Source organism: Cynocephalus volans, chromosome 16, assembly GCF_027409185.1.
Source record: "Cynocephalus volans isolate mCynVol1 chromosome 16, mCynVol1.pri, whole genome shotgun sequence".
In the NCBI taxonomy this organism is placed as follows: Eukaryota; Metazoa; Chordata; class Mammalia; order Dermoptera; family Cynocephalidae; genus Cynocephalus; species Cynocephalus volans.
The window spans coordinates 21,008,320-21,023,914 of NC_084475.1; the positions used below are offsets into that span (position 1 = coordinate 21,008,320).

The 15,595-nt window shown below is 48.8% G+C and overlaps 1 protein-coding gene across 1 annotated transcript in view; it reads left to right on the plus strand.

Annotated features, from left to right (window-relative positions):
* Nucleotides 1-15,595, plus strand: part of RPTOR (regulatory associated protein of MTOR complex 1) — a 417,690-nt gene that overhangs the window by 289,786 nt on the left and 112,309 nt on the right. The window contains exon 11 of the mRNA XM_063080629.1: nucleotides 12,099-12,200. Coding sequence (XP_062936699.1) covers nucleotides 12,099-12,200 — 102 coding nt within the window. The remainder of the gene's footprint in view (nucleotides 1-12,098; nucleotides 12,201-15,595) is intronic.

Here is a 15,595-nt window from a genome sequence, read left to right on the forward strand (position 1 = left end):
ATGTGTGTTCCTTCTAAACTGAATGCTTGTTTCAGTGCCAGGCATCTCTGCCAAGGATCTTACTCTATCACTTCTATCCTACCAGAATCCGTGTTCCGTATTTGGGGGTAATTTCACCAAATTGGGGTGTCAGGGACAGGGAAAGGACAACGGATGTGGACTCCACACTAGCTTTTTAATTGTGTTTTCACTTTTCTGTTTTGTATTTTGGAGGTGTAACATGCACATAGAAAACTGTAAATATCACGAATGTTCAGCTGGATGAATGTACACACATCAAGCATGCTCACATAGCCAGCGCCTGCATCGGCAGCCGCAAGTTCGCAGCCCCGCAACCCCCTCCATGCTGCCTTCTGGCTACTGCTTTCCCCCCAGGTAGCTGCTTCCTCGTTTTTGTGCTTGGGTGAGTGGGATCATGCAGGATGTAGTCCTTGTGTCTGACCGCTCTCACTCAACGCTGTCTTTGTTGTTTGTAGTTGTAGCTCGCTCTTATTGCAGAGTAGAATACCATTGTCTGAATACTCCAAAATTTTTCTGTCTGTTCTTTGGCCAGTGGGCATCTGAAGTTTCCAATTTGCAGCCCTCGCAAATCTTGTGCCAAGCCCAGCCACATTGGAGTCCAAGGCAAAAGGAAAAGTCCGTACTACTGGTCCTGTCTTTATTTGAAATGTTGACATTTTATACATTATGAATTTTTGCATTAATTTTTTCTTTTTCAATATTGCTTATAAATATTATTTATCTTCATAACTGAGTTTTTTGGTGCCCTCCTCCACCCACCCACCCACTCGGTTGTGTGCCTGAGGCCTGAGCCCCACTCTCCTGACCCAGCCCAGGTACCGCTTCTTCTTGCACGTGGCTTTGGTGAATGTGGGTGCCTGTTTCTGTCATGTGTATCCACTAGAGGAGAGGCTTCGGGGTCATGGGTTTGCATATGTTTGGTTCTAGTAGATGCTGCCACTTGTGGGGAGCCGCCCACACTATGCTGTAACCGCCCCGAGGTGCGGCACGTGGTGGGCACCGTCCGCTCGGCGGTCACCTCTGAGGAGCGCCCCGTGGAGGAGCCCGTCTTCGGTGCTGGCGTCCTCCCCCTTCTTTATTATAAAGAGGCTGGTACAAGCTTAATGGCCACAAAATTGTTTCACCAGCAGTCCTGTCTTAGGTCGACCCGTCTCAGACTATGACCTTACCCGTCACAGGTTAACCCTATCGCCACCGGGCACCATGTCTTAGGTCGGTACATGTCTGGGGGAAGTTGCCCGTCTCGGGATCTACTGGAGTGGACTTTGAAAGATGAGGCCAATACGAGCAAGGGCGAACTCCGCTGATCAACTTTCAGGGAGGCCAGCCAAAGGAAGAAAAACAAAAAAGGGGGAGTTGGTAAAATTTATTTCCTGAGCATGGATAGCCAAATATCGGGATTGGCTCCCTGCTCTAGAGCTACAAGCGCTTGGGCTATAACCACCTTGTCTCTCCGTATCTGGGTTGTCAATCTGCAGACCAACCATAGTAAGAGCACAATTCCACCACAAAGAAGCATGCCAACCCCAATTACTCCCGCCCACTCCTTGAAGTGGGACACGGCGGCTCCAATCCAGGAGGACAGTCCATCAGCGAAGGAGGCATCCACTCTTGTTGAATTCACGGACACAATGGCAGAACGTAGCTGGTCCATCAGCGCATCAAAGTCTCCTGTCCAATTTCCTGAAAGATACTGAGACAACTGATTAGACAGCGTAGCATTCCAGCATTGTGCATAGAAACAGGTATCATTGTTGCAAGCAATTTGACTCTCCTCCACCGTTATATTGACTAGAATAAACACAAAGGGGAGATAAAGGCAGACTGGTGTTGGCGGCACAGACACATTTTTCCCAGACTCTATGATGGACACAGAGGATTCAAAGATGTCAGAAGTATTGAATTTAAAGGTAGCATTCCCCCAACTTCCCCCCTTAACAAAGGCAAACGGGGAAAGATCCGTGCAACTACCATTCACCCCACACAACAACCATACATCAAATGGGTTGGTATGGGTCGCCATCAAGGGATTTTGATATGTCCAATTGTAGCCTGGAGAGGTCTCATTATACATAGTACCCATATAAGGTGAAAAGGTAAATTTATCTTTTCTTGCCCACCCCGTCTTTTTAGACTGGCAGCCCGTCCAGGGCGGGGTGTCCCCTGCTACTCTGGATCCCAAGCAATATGGGGCCCATTTTGCCTGTGAGGGAACGCTACTGCTGTTCCCCTTTGGCTCGAAGGCGGGCCAAATTCCTGATATCCAGGTGGCATTGGCTGAGGCTGACTGTGTTGGGAAATCAAACCATGCTGCAGTTTGGTTATACAGTTTTATACAAGGAGCCTCGTCTGTAGATCGGTTAGAAACGATCAAAAAACATAGGCTGCCATCAAGAGTAAAATTCCTATTCCCCCCAATACTAGCTATCTCCTCATCCATAGGTAAATAAGGCAAATCTAAGGTTCTATTGGTACTAAAAAATCGAGGGAACAATTTTGCATCATGGTGAATTGGCATCGGTAGAGGGAACACCGACAGGATTCCCCAGCGTGGTTCCCCCGTCGCAAACAAGGTCAGGGTCAATATCAACAGGATCAGGGGGGGCTCCCATCTCTCTGGTCTTGTCATCCTGTGTCGGTCCCAGAATTGTCCTGGTAAGTCTTTCTGGAACCCAGAAGGGGTTTTCTTCTTCCTGTGGAAAAACACAAACAGCTCCCCTGGATCTTATCAAGATAGGATCCGGTCCTCTCCATTGTCCCGTTAAAACATCCTTCCACTTTACCAGTTCTTTAGGTCGGTCAGGATCTGAACAATGACGATCAGCGGCCGCATGGCCGTGTGCATCAAGATTTAGGAAGTTAAGGGTAAAGAGCGCCATAGAAACAGCGACTCTCGGGACTGGGGGCAATGACTCCTCAAGTCCCCCTTTTTGTTTTATGAGGTAGGATTTGAGCGTGCGGTGAGCACGCTCCACAATGCCTTGTCCTTGAGGATTATAAGGCAAACCAGTCAAGTGGGTCACATTCATTTGATGACAAAACTGTTTAAACTTTTGAGAAGTGTAGGCCGGTCCATTATCTGTTTTTAGCACCCTGGGCTTGCCCCAAGCGCTCCATGCCTCCAGACAATGTTGGATAACATGTGAGGCTTTCTCTCCTGTTAATGGAGTAGCAAAAAGAACACCTGAACATGTGTCTACCGAGACATGCAGATTCTGAAGCCTCCCAAAGGAGGGGACATGTGTCACATCCATCTGCCAAACTTGCAGTGGCTGGATCCCACGTGGATTAATGCCAACATGCGGGGTGGGCAGAAACTGACAACAATTTTGACATTGAGTAACAATCTCCCTAGCCTCTTTTCTGGTTAAGGCAAATCGACAGCGTAAAGTTTCGGCCGTCACATGAAATTTTGAATGAAAATTTGTGGCTGCATCTAGCCTGGATGATAGGGCAACCGCAACCATTCTAGTAGCCCGATCTGCTAGCTCATTTCCCTGAGTCATCGGACCAGGCAGGCCCGAATGAGCTCTAATATGTGTTATAAACACAGGGAATTTTCTGTTGAGAAGAATGTGTTGAATTTGTTGAAAAATTCGGGCAGGCTTGCTGGAGGGCTTAATTAATCCCGCCACCTCAAGAATCTTAACTGCATTAACCACATAGGAGGAATCTGATACAATATTAATCGGGCCTGGGAAGGTGATAAGGACCTCGAGCACCACTAAGCACTCTACAACTTGAGGTGATTTTTCATTATACTGTTTAGAAAAAGCCTCATTATTAACCACATAGGCACCTACGCCCGTCTTTGATCCATCTGTATACACTACAGTCCCATTCGCAAGTGGTTCTTGAGACACTATGCGTGGGAACACAATAGGTTGATTCAAGGCAAACTGTAAAATCGGATGTCGTGGATAATGATTGTCAATCAGCCCAGCAAAGGAAGTGACCAACACCGCCCAGTCGTTAGAAGTGGCAGCTAACACTTGGACCTGATTCATTGTATAAGGCACTATTAAAATTTTGGGTTCCCTTCCAAAATGGGTAAGGGCTACCTTCAACCCACGGAGTGCAAGCTGAGCAATTGCATCTGGGAACCAAGAGATAACTTTGGCTGGTGACACATTGGGATGAACCCATAGCAAGGGTCCATCTTGCCACAAAACTGCAGTGGGCAATTGAAATGTTTTAAAAATGCATAAATCAAAGGGCTTGGCATCATCTATGCGCTGTAATTGAGCATTTTGTAAGGCACTCTCAACAATTTGTAAGGCTTGAATAGCTGCTGGAGTCAAACTCCTCGGAGAGGAAATATGTGGATCCCCCTCCAGGACATCAAATAAAGGTTTTAACTCAGCAGAAGGGATCTTTAAAAATGGCCGCAGCCAATTTATATCTCCCAATAATTTTTGAAAATCATTTAAGGTATGCAAATTATCCCTACGGATTTCCAGCTTCTGAGGAACTATTTTATCAGGGTAGATGACCGTTCCTAGAAACGAGCCAATCTCCGCAAACTGAACCTTTTCTGTGGCAACTTGAAGCCCCCAGCATCCTAAAGTCTTAAAAAGAAGGGGATATGCGGCCTGTAAAACTTCTAAATCCTTATGACACATTAAAAGATCATCCATATAGTGGATTAGAATCAAAGTTGGGAATTGTTTCCTAATGGGTTCAAGTGCCAACTGAACATATAATTGACACATAGTGGGGCTGTTGGCCATGCCTTGTGGCAAAACTCTCCATTGAAATCTTCTATCAGGTTCCAAATGATTAGTGGCTGGCAGAGTAAATGCGAACCTCTGTCTATCTTTTGGACACAAGGGAATGGAAAAGAAACAATCCTTAATATCTATAATTATTGTTCTCCATGACTTTGGCAAGGCGGAGAGTAAGGGCAAACCTCGTTGTACTGAACCAAACAGGCGCATTTGCGAATTAATGGCTCGCAAGTCATGGAGGAGTCTCCACTTCCCTGATTTTTTCTTGATGACAAAAACAGGGGTATTCCAGGGGGAGACAGAAGGCTCTAGATGACCGAGCTGTAATTGTTCCTCCACCAATCTCGTGGCAGCTTCCAGTTTTTCAGAGGACAGAGGCCATTGAGGAACCCACACCGCCTCCTCTGTAAGCCACGGTATGGGCATCGAGCCCTCAATGGCCCCTAGGAAAAACCCAAGCCCTGTCTGCCGGGATTACCGGAGGGGGAAATCGGCTCGATCCTGCCTTGTTCTCTACGTCCCAAGCCTCCTCCCTGCTTATAACCCATGTTTTGCATCATCTGTTGGGCCTGTGGGGAATATTCATTTGACAATACAAAGCCCATGTTTTGCAAAACATCTCTTCCCCAGAGATTAACTGGGAGAGGCAATACATAGGGGGTAAACCGTCCCTTTTGTCCTTCTGGCGTCTCCCAAGACAAGGCGGTAGAACTGATTATGGGGCTGGATCGATACCCGAGGCCTTGTAAAGTATGTGAAGATGCTGTGGTGGGCCAGGACCGTGGCCACCAGAAAGAGGACACGATACTCTTGTCAGCCCCCGTATCTAGGATGCCCTCAAATTCTTTCCCGTTTACTTTTAGCTTTAATTTAGGCCTATCTTTGAGGGAGAGAACCAGATAAGCAGAGTCTGTTCCAGAGGAGCCCATCTTCCCCCTATCAATCCCGGGGGGAGTATCATCAGGGAGAAGGACAAGCTGTGCAATTCTGTCTCCCTCACTTATGGAAAAAACCCCCTCTGGACATGAGCACAAGACTTGAACCTCAGAGTGGTCATTGTCGACCACACCTGGATGAACAGCTAAACCTTTTAAGGTAAGTGAGCCTCTGCCAAGTATGAGGCCCATTGTCCCAGTTGGCAAAGGATCAATAGGTTGAACGGGGACCGGCTGAATGCCCATATGGGACATTAATAAGAAGTCGGAGGAGGCGTGCAGGTCCATTCTTGTGTGTCTTCTGACTGGACCTTCTCCCCTTTCCCCTGGCCTCTGTCCACCTTGTTCCCATACTTTTGAGGGCCCTGAGAACGTGGGCCCACCCTCACGTTTTTTGAATCCATCTTGTGTTGGTCCTCAGGTGGCGGGAGGAGTCGCCCCTTGATGTCCCTGACGGAGCGGCACTGACTAGCTTTATGATACCCCTTGCTACAACGGGAGCAAAGGGACACCCTGTCCTTATCTGGGGCGGGACAATCTTTCTTTAAATGTCCCACCTGGCCGCACTTGAAGCAGGTTCTCCTGTTCATCCCCTGCCTCAATGGTCTCTGTGACTGTAGGATGGCGGCAGCCAGCCCTGCATTGGTAAGGGGACCTCCAAGTTCTCGGCATGCTCTGAGCCAATCCTGTAACCCTTTATTTTTTCTCGGGGCTATAGCTGCTCGACATTCTTGTGTAGCCTGTTCAAAAATAAGTTGTTCAACAAGAGGTGCAGCTTGGTCAGGGTCTCCAAAAATACGCCCTGCTGCCTCTGTCATGCGAGCTACAAAATCTGAAAATGGTTCTTGAGGTCCCTGGATAATTTTTGTGAGCTGCCCAGAGGCTTCCCCTTTCTTGGGGAGCGTCTTCCAAGCCTTGATGGCAGTGCTAGAAATTTGAACATAAGCACCCCATGGGAAGGCTGTCTGATCAGCGGCAAATTGGCCCTGGCCTGTTAACATATCAAAAGTCCAAGTCCGCTGCTCAGGGGTCAACGCGACAGCGTTTGCCCTGGCTTGAGCCTGTGCCGCCTCATGCCATAGCGCCTTCCATTCCATGTATTGGCCCATTGTAGGAAGGGCAGCTTTAGCCAGCATTTGCCAATCCGCAGGTGTCATGGCGGCGCCGGCAAATCTTTCTAACATTACTACAGTGAAATTGGCATTTACCCCATACTTTCTAACTGCCTCGGCAAGATCTTTGATTTGGCTGTACTCAACAGGGGCATGGATTCGCCCTCCGCCTTCCACCTCAAAAACTGGGAAGGCGGCTTGCACCTTTCTCCTCACTTTATCAGGAAGAAAAGAAAGAGGATTGGAGCGCCCCTCATAGGGAGGAGGTGGAGGTGCTGAAGGCGCAGCTCGTGCGGGAGCCATTGGGGGCGGCCGCTTCTCCTGCTTCCTAAAGGGCCTCCTCCACCCATCGGGGTGATACCTTTCCTCCTCATATCTAGCGGCTTCCTCCTCTAGATCTGATTCCTCACTAGAGTCGAGGGAGTCAGAGTCTGATTCCCCTATGTTCAAGGCCTCTAAATCCTCCACAGGGTAAGGGCCCCCCCTTTTCTTTTGAACCTCACTCGGGTTATAAATCACTCCCTCGTCTGCGGACTTACCGGGAGGTCCTTTTTCCGTTTTCACTCCCTTGTCGGTAGACTCACCGGGAGGGTCCTTTTCCTTGTAGGAGACGTCTCTCCTCTTGCGGGTACCCATCCTCTCACTTCGCTCAGATTCTGACATGCTGTCCTGAACTTCCTCTAAAGTATTTTGTCCCTCCGTCACCACCAGCCTACAGCCCTCATCTTCTAAGCAGTTCTTAACAAACTTCCATATTGTCTTGGTGCCCTGTCTCAGGTCCCCTTCGAGATATTTGCGATCGAGGTCTCTGCCCAGTTTGTTCCAGGAGGTCAGGGTTAGGGAGCCAGAACAAGCATACCATGGAGCTACCCGGTCGACCTCTTTCACAAAATTCTTAAGGACGCAGTTCCCCACCTTAATTCCACGTTGACTCAGTACTGCATCCAAAGCAGAAATAGTGGACTGTGTGGATCCCATAATGCCCCTTTATCTACAGGGGGAACTTAATTTACTGGAGAGGCACCGCGGCTTATCGTAACACAAACCGCTTCTTTCACAGAAGTGACGGGTCCAATCCCAAGCTGGGGACAAGCATACCTTTCTGAGCTTACCTCCCTGCAGTTCTGAATCCTCCTCGTTGCCAAGGGGTCTCCGAGGGTGCTGAAGATGACACAAGTTCCCGGGTTTCGGCACCAGATGTCCCGCGCAGCTCTCTCGCCAGCAAGAAAGACGCGGTACACACAGGATCCTTCTGCAGTAAAGCTTTAATGCAACTTGAGAGGCAGTGCACAAGCTACTAGGGCGGAGACCCCGAACAACGAAAACCCATCCCCTTATATAGCATTCAGTCCCTCGCTTAGGACGTGTCCTTCCCTGATTGGCGTGGCGCCATCAGCCCAGATGACGCCACGGGAGAGGAAGAGATCGGAGGTAGGGGAATTCCCAGCGCGCGCTCTAGTCTAGTGACTTGTCAGCGCCATGTTGTAATGGCGGTTACAGCATAGTGTGGGCGGCTCCCCACAGCCACTCTCCAGAGTAACTGAGTCAGTTTATATCCCTACCTGTGGCATAGAGTTTTAACTGCTGTTTATTTATTTGCCTATTACAGTTTGGTACAAAAATGTATTTTCTTGAGATTTTATTGTGTATTTCCCTGATGGTTAATAGAGCATCGTTTCACATTTTTATTGGCCATTTGGATATCCCCTTTTGCAAATCATCTGCTCAAGTCTTCTGACCATTATTCTTTTGTACTATCTATTGTTTATTGATTTGTAGTCGTTCCATACATATTCTGAATACAAATCCTTGGTCACATGGTGTCACTATCCTTTTTCATGCTGTGGACTTCATTTTCACCTTTTAAATGTTTTTTCTTGATGAACAGAAGTTCCCTTATTTTAACAAAGTCCAATTGATCAGTTTTTTTTTCTTTTGTGATTAGGGCTTTTGGTATCCTGTTTTAGGAAGTCTTCCCTGACTCCAGGAGCATCCCTGAGCAGATATTGTCCTCTCTTTCTTCTAAAGCATCCTTGTTTTCCCTTTCACGGTCAGACCTGCATTCTCTAGAATTCCCTCATACGTGTGGTGTGGGTGGGGCAGGGGCATGTTCTTCCCCGCGTGGATCTCCAGCTCTCCCCTTGTTATCTGCATGGAGTCCGGTGGCAGCTATACGTGGGCTGTTCCCAGGCGCTCTCCGAACCGCTGGGAGCTTTGTCCTTCCATCAGTACCACACAGTCAATATCATGAAAGCTTTATGAGACTTTTTTAAGCTGGTAGTCTAAATCTTCCAACTTTGTTCTTTTTCAAGATTATTGGGGCTACTTTTGGCCCTTTGCATTTCCGTATGAATTTTACTCATTTGTTAATTTCTGCAAATAACCTGCCATGATTTTGATAGAGATCACAGTGACTCTGCGAATCCATTGAGTCTTCTAATCCATCAACATGGTTGTAAATGGTACCTTTAAATTTAGTTTTCTGTTTTCTCCTTATTCATATATATATATACATATAGTTTGTTTGCAAGTGATCTTGTATAGCAACTTGACTAAATTTACTACTTTATTCTGGTGCTTGCCCATACTTTCCTGGCCTCATTTTAAAACCTCATTTCTAGATACACAAAAAGAAAGCCTAGTATATATGTCACTCTTCCAAAATCAACAGTTAGAAGTGGCAGATTTAATTAACAACGAAATAGACCCCTATCAGCATTGGTGTGTGTCGACGCAGGGAGAGAGTCCAGGAGGAGGATTCCCACATAGTGGGAAGCTCGGGATAATTGACATTCTTGGAGGGATTAGAGAGAGCCCTTCTGCAAACTGAGAAGTCATCCAGGCAGGTTGACCCCTGGCAGGTGACTTTTAAGCATATCATGGCCAGGCTGTCACTTGCTATCCCTGATCCAAACATACAGAGGCATGGCTTGTCAGGACAGACGTCAGCCAATCTCAGCATGTTTGGATCAGGAACAGCAAATGAGAAAAACAGCAGGTGCGTTAAGATTAGCCGTAGCAAAGTCTGGATGGATTAGTCATAACCCCGAGTCTCTCCCCTGACCTTCCCATTTTCGCTCCATTGTGCGTGGGCACCTGCTTGTAGAACACAAATCCTGGGACCCCTGGGCTGGCAGCAGAGCACAGCGCCCAGCAACAGACTTGTCCTGGGAGGCCCAGGCATGTGGTCGCGGCCAGGTGACTTAGCCCTCCGCTCACAAGGATGAGCGCCAGAGCTGTCCTCCTGAACATTCATCCTGGTTCTGCTTCCCCCAAGAATCTACACCGTGGCTGTGACACGCAGGGGAGGTGGTCTGGGGGATTTGGTCCAGAATATCATCTCCATAAACCATTAGAGAAATGTGGGGCAGCTCTCAAGATGCTTTATGGAACATTATTTAAAATGTGGAGCCACTCTTGTGGCAGGAGTGGCCCTGACTTGTCAGCTTCCCCATGGTTTCAGGAAGTATGGCAAACATCACAGCACGCCTTGCTGCCACGGCCTTCTTTTCCTTTTCTTTCGGCTTTAGTTGGAACAATCAGGAAGTGTCATCTTTCTGCGTGGAGCAGTTGCTCCAGCAGTGAGCGACATGAGAGAATTCTAGGGTGAAAGCTAATGTGAAAGAGAGAGGAGGTGTGGTTGTCCACAGACTGGAGGGCTCCCTAACTCAGGACAGCTGTGTTCTCACTGGGTGGGGGGCAGGCACCCAATGAGATTCTTTTAAACCAATTTGTGAATAATCCACACTTGAAAACAGGAAACTACGTTGGGGGCTCCATTCCACCTTCACAGGTTCCCCTGCAAATGGGATTACCTTACATAAGCAGATGTGCAGAAACGTGAATTCCCAAATGGTGAACGTTCCCTGCCGAATTCTCACCAGGCGCTGACTCCTTATGAAGGCCCGGGCTCCAGCACCGCTTCCCCGTGGGCTCGCCTGGAGGTGGGCTCCAGAGTGCCTGCCCCGTGCGTTTACGCATCCACGTGTGTCCACATGAGCTGGAACCCGGGAGCACAGCCAGACCCTGCCGTGGCAAGGGACAAGGGGATCCCCGCCCTCCACCTCTCACATGCAGTCACCGCTTCCCTCTGGGAGAAAATAGAAAGCGGGAAAGAGGGGCGAGGGGATGGGAGGGAGAGAGTTCTATTTTTTGAGTTGTGTTTGATTTGTCTTCTGAACTCAAGGAAGGCAGAACTGTGCTTTCAGCTGAAATGGACCTATAAGAAAGAGAAACCAAGCAGGCTTTCCAGTTCCCAGACCCTCTCCCCATGGCCTGTCACCCGCCTCCCTTAGCCTCCTTCCTGTGTCTTACCTGGTGCTTGTCATTGCTGGTAAAGGCACCACTCTGCAGCCCCTAGTTGTGTGAGGACAAGCCAATTTGATGACCCACTGCCAGCTTCTCCTGCTGTCCCCCCAACCCTGACTCCAGTGTCCCTCTGACTCACTAGCACCGGGCCAGTGGTCCTGCCGCCTGTTGGCCATCCTCACCCCACCTTCCCCACGACCAGGAACTAGGTCCTACTCCCCTTACTCCCTCTACCCACCACCCCTGTGCACTCTGAGCTGCGGCCACACAGTGAGGCCAGCTGGCGAGCCCAGGCCCACTCACAGGATACACTGTGTACTTATTTGCGGTCATCCCCCGAGGGGCCTCATAGGCTGCCTGATGGGTCTGATCAGGTCATCCTCTCAACACACTCTCATCCCTGGTGTCCAGCCCACCGCGTGCTCCTGTTGTCCCTCCATGGCCTTCACTGTCTCCTTTGCAGATTCCTCCTCATCTCTTTGGCCTCTATATTACAGGGCCCCAGGCTCAGTCCTGGGTCCCTTCTCTTTCTCACTTAACTTTTTAAAAAATCTGTGTGCCTGTGCCTCCTAAATTTGTGTCTCTAGCCCAGACCTTTCTCCTGAACCGCAGACTCGTGTAGTCAGCTGCCCAGTGGTGTCTTCACTGGATATCCAGTAGACATCACAAGCTCAGCGTGTCTGGGGCTGAATGCCTGACATTCTTCTCCCAAACGTGCTTCTCTTGCAGCTTCCTGCTCCGTGACCTCATTCTTCAGGTGCTCAGGCCTGAAGCCTTGGTGCCATGCTCGACCTCCTCTTTCTCTTACCACTTCTGGTTCACTCACAAGTCTCATTGGCTCTTCCTGTACAGCATATGCAGAGTGTGACCCTTCTCACCACCGTCCGTCCCTCCCCTGGACTGTCATGGTCCTGCTGGGTGGGGCATGCAGCGGCAAGCCTGTCTCCTGGAGAACCGTGGGTCCCTAACCATAACCCCCTCCGCTTGTCCCACAGCACAGCCCGTTCTTTGCTGAGCAGCTGACAGCGTTCCAGGTGTGGCTCACGATGGGTGTGGAGAACAGGAACCCCCCTGAGCAGCTACCCATTGTCTTGCAGGTGAGTTTCTGCAGCCAGGCCAGATGGGGCATGGTGTCCCTGGAAGGAAGCCCAAATCCACACAAGTCCCCAGGGGTGGGTTTATCTAGGTGTGTGGGTGCCTGTGGCTGTGCTCTGGGCCACAAATCCAATGAGGAATCACTGGGCCAAGTGCATATTTATCCCTAAAGGGCTTTCCTGATAAAGTTGTTGAATTCCCCTCCTCCATCCTCAGTTAAATATGAATGTGGAATGTCGCCAGCCGCCCTCTCCCACCCCTCCCGTTTGCACTTCAGGAATTTCAAACGAGCGTCCTGTCATGCTGGCTCTCAGCACCACTGCCTCCTTTTTTTCCGGAAGGACATGAGCTGTGAGCCGGTCCGGAGGGAAAGGAAGAGGCGCATGAGCGAGCTGTGGACAGGCCCTGGTGGGCTCCCACCCTGCTTCTTGGGGCGCACCCAGGCACGGTGCCTGGGCCGGCGTTGATCACATTCAGACCATGACCCATTCCTGGGTTGGGAGATCATTTTCTCAGGTCCCAACAGCTGATTTTTTGGTTGATGAGATTAGAGGGAAATACCGGGTTCTTCATAGGCAGTGAAATTAGGAAGATTTCACAAAACTTTTGTTTCAGTGAATGTGCACTTGTGGGGGAGGTGTGTGGGTCAGGTCGTGGTGTAAGAAAAGCTGCTTTACTCTGGGACAGCATCCAAGGAGTTTAACCACCATTGGTCAGTGTAGACACCAAGGTCTACTGACTCACTTCAGAAGCTGGAAAAGATTTTCGTGATGGGGTGGGGTTGGTTGAACGTGGGCAGAAGATTTGGGCATCCGTGGGGAGGGTCGTGCCAGCAGCAGGGCACGGGGGGCCTTCCCAGCTGCGTGGAGAGAAGGAGCTCCGCCTCCGGGCCAGCCATGCTGAGCGCCAGAGAGGTCAGCTCATCTCCTCCCCAGAGGCTGATTAGGTAGATTACCTTGCCTCTCAGGAGTAGGGACGCGAGAGTCATCATCACCCTGTCTAAGGACATGTACCTCGCTTCCTTCCAAGAAGGGCTTGTACTTTCTTATTAAGGCTGCTAACCTCATCGTGATGGACAGCATCATCAATCTCCTCCAGACCAAATGTTCACTCTGAGTGGCTCCTGCTTCCGAGGGGACATTTAAGAACAGAGGAAGAGTTATCTCTGCTGTGGTCATGGGACAAGGCGACCCTCCCTTCCAGCATTCAGGCAGCCAGGGATGGGGGCTCAGTCTTCACGCAGCAGAACTGAGGTGTCCCCTCGCCCAGGACTTTGCCTCAGGAATCTCAGCCAGCAGAGGGAGCTGAGGAGGGAATGTGCATATACAGGTTGTGGACATGTGACAATGGCGTCAACAGTCCGGGGACAACAAAGAATGACACTGCGATTCTTCACCACAGGTCCTTTTGTGCCTTTTGTGCACTGTACCTGCTTCCTTCCGGGCATTATAAAATGCATGCAAAAATTATTACTGTTCCTCTTATATGCTTCTAAATTAGTTTAAGGACATCCTGAGATTACAAGGTAAGCAATAAACAAACATTTTCAAAACCAAAAAGTGCAACAAAACCAAAATCACTGGACATTTGGTGTCTTTCTCTTTAAACGAGTGCAGGAAGATGGCTCGGTATGAGTGACAGGACAGACAGGATTGGAGGTTGGCAGTGGCACAGGTTGGCTCTGCTGTGCTCCACAACTCCACTTGGGTCACCAGAATGTCCATCCGAGGACACTGTGGCTCTCCCCCGACCCGCCTGTTATTTCAGCAATGTGATGGTTAGTACCGTCTTCTCGAAAACAGGAGCACGATGCCAAGCGTGTTGAATCCAGTTCTTCAGGTCTGGCACACAATCCTTTCGTCAATGGCCTTCTATTGACTTTTTTTTAATGTTCCATTTACAATCCACACTCCCTCAGGGAAAGAGAGATCCTAGTAAAGCCAACTTTTGGATAGCAAAATAAGGGAAAATAACTCTGAAAAGAAAGTGAGGCATGTTCTATGTGATTTTTCACACAAACGTGAGTTGCAGATTCGCCGTCATGATGGAGAGGCCTGTCCCCTGCTGTGCCCCTCCTGGATCAACATGTGAACCTTTGCTTACCAGAAAATGAGGAATGACAGTGCACAGGGGGACTTGCTTCCTCTGGAGTGGCCCAGAGGGCCAGCTTCTTTCTCATTAATTTGCTTAACTTCCCCATACTTTATCTTAAGAACCTTCACTTTTGCCAAAGCCTGGACCCTGTTATCCGTAAATTACCCTCTGGTGCTTTGGCAAGTCAGACTATGTTACTTCAGGGGAGAAAATTTTAGTCTTTATAGCTTTTCAGATCCCTGCTCCTTTTTCCCCAAGGCAGAGCGAATTTTCTCCTCCTCAAACCTGGTGGCACTAGCTGCTGACTGACCATCCAGGGTCCTGTGAGGTGTCGCACAGGCCAGCTGCTGTGTGTCCCTTGTGTAAATGTGAATGTGGAAACACGCCTGTCTTGTCCAGCCTCCACGTCCTTTTTTGCCTTTTAAAAATATAAATCAGCAGAGGGAATAGGAAGACCTCATGTTTAAAAAAATTTTTCTGTTTTGCCACAACTCTTCGTTGGTGGTGTCTGCTGGGCGCTGTCACCTCCGGAGGATTCTGAAATATTGCAGGGTTGCAAAGTCCTGGTGCACTTGGCCTTTGGTTCTGCGGGGGCTCTGCCCATGACTTGACGTTCCTGTCTGCATTCCCCTCGGGTGGCATGTGAGCAGAGAAGCCCCTGGCAGAAGAATGAGGAATATCAATACTGTAGAAAGGAGAGGGAAGAAAGTTATTTTATAGGATAAAATTTTAGCACCTTTAACACAGATCTTGCAAATCAGTATGAGCATTTATTTCATTAGGAAAACCTTGCTTGCTCTCAATGCGTCATTTTATTTACAAATAAGATTTGGGGTCTGAAAGTACGGGATTATTATTAGGCGGCAGCAGGATAATAGCCTCGGTGTTATTATTGTACGTATTATAAACCTCAGTGACTCCAAAATTGCACTGATTATCAGATGTTCCTGGGTGCCCGGCCTGCAGGGTCCAGCACTCCAGGGCTGGAACTTGAGGGTCTGGTTTTTTACCAGGCAGCTCTACCAAATGTATCTCAGTCCAGAAGCCGGAACACTCTCTTTGTGCACAAGGCAAATGAAATTTGACTACCTTCGAGTTCTGTTTTAATTTGAGTGTTCGTGTGGCCATGATTAATCTTTAGTTTGGATTGCCTCAGGTGAAAAGAAATTTCAATAATTCATTCAGTTCACCATTGTTTGTCTCTGTAATTTCCATTGATCCTGGGGCAGGGTTTTTTAAAGTACAAATACAAACCTATTAAAAAAACAGTCCTTATTTTAAAAACAATTTTAACTTCTGTGGG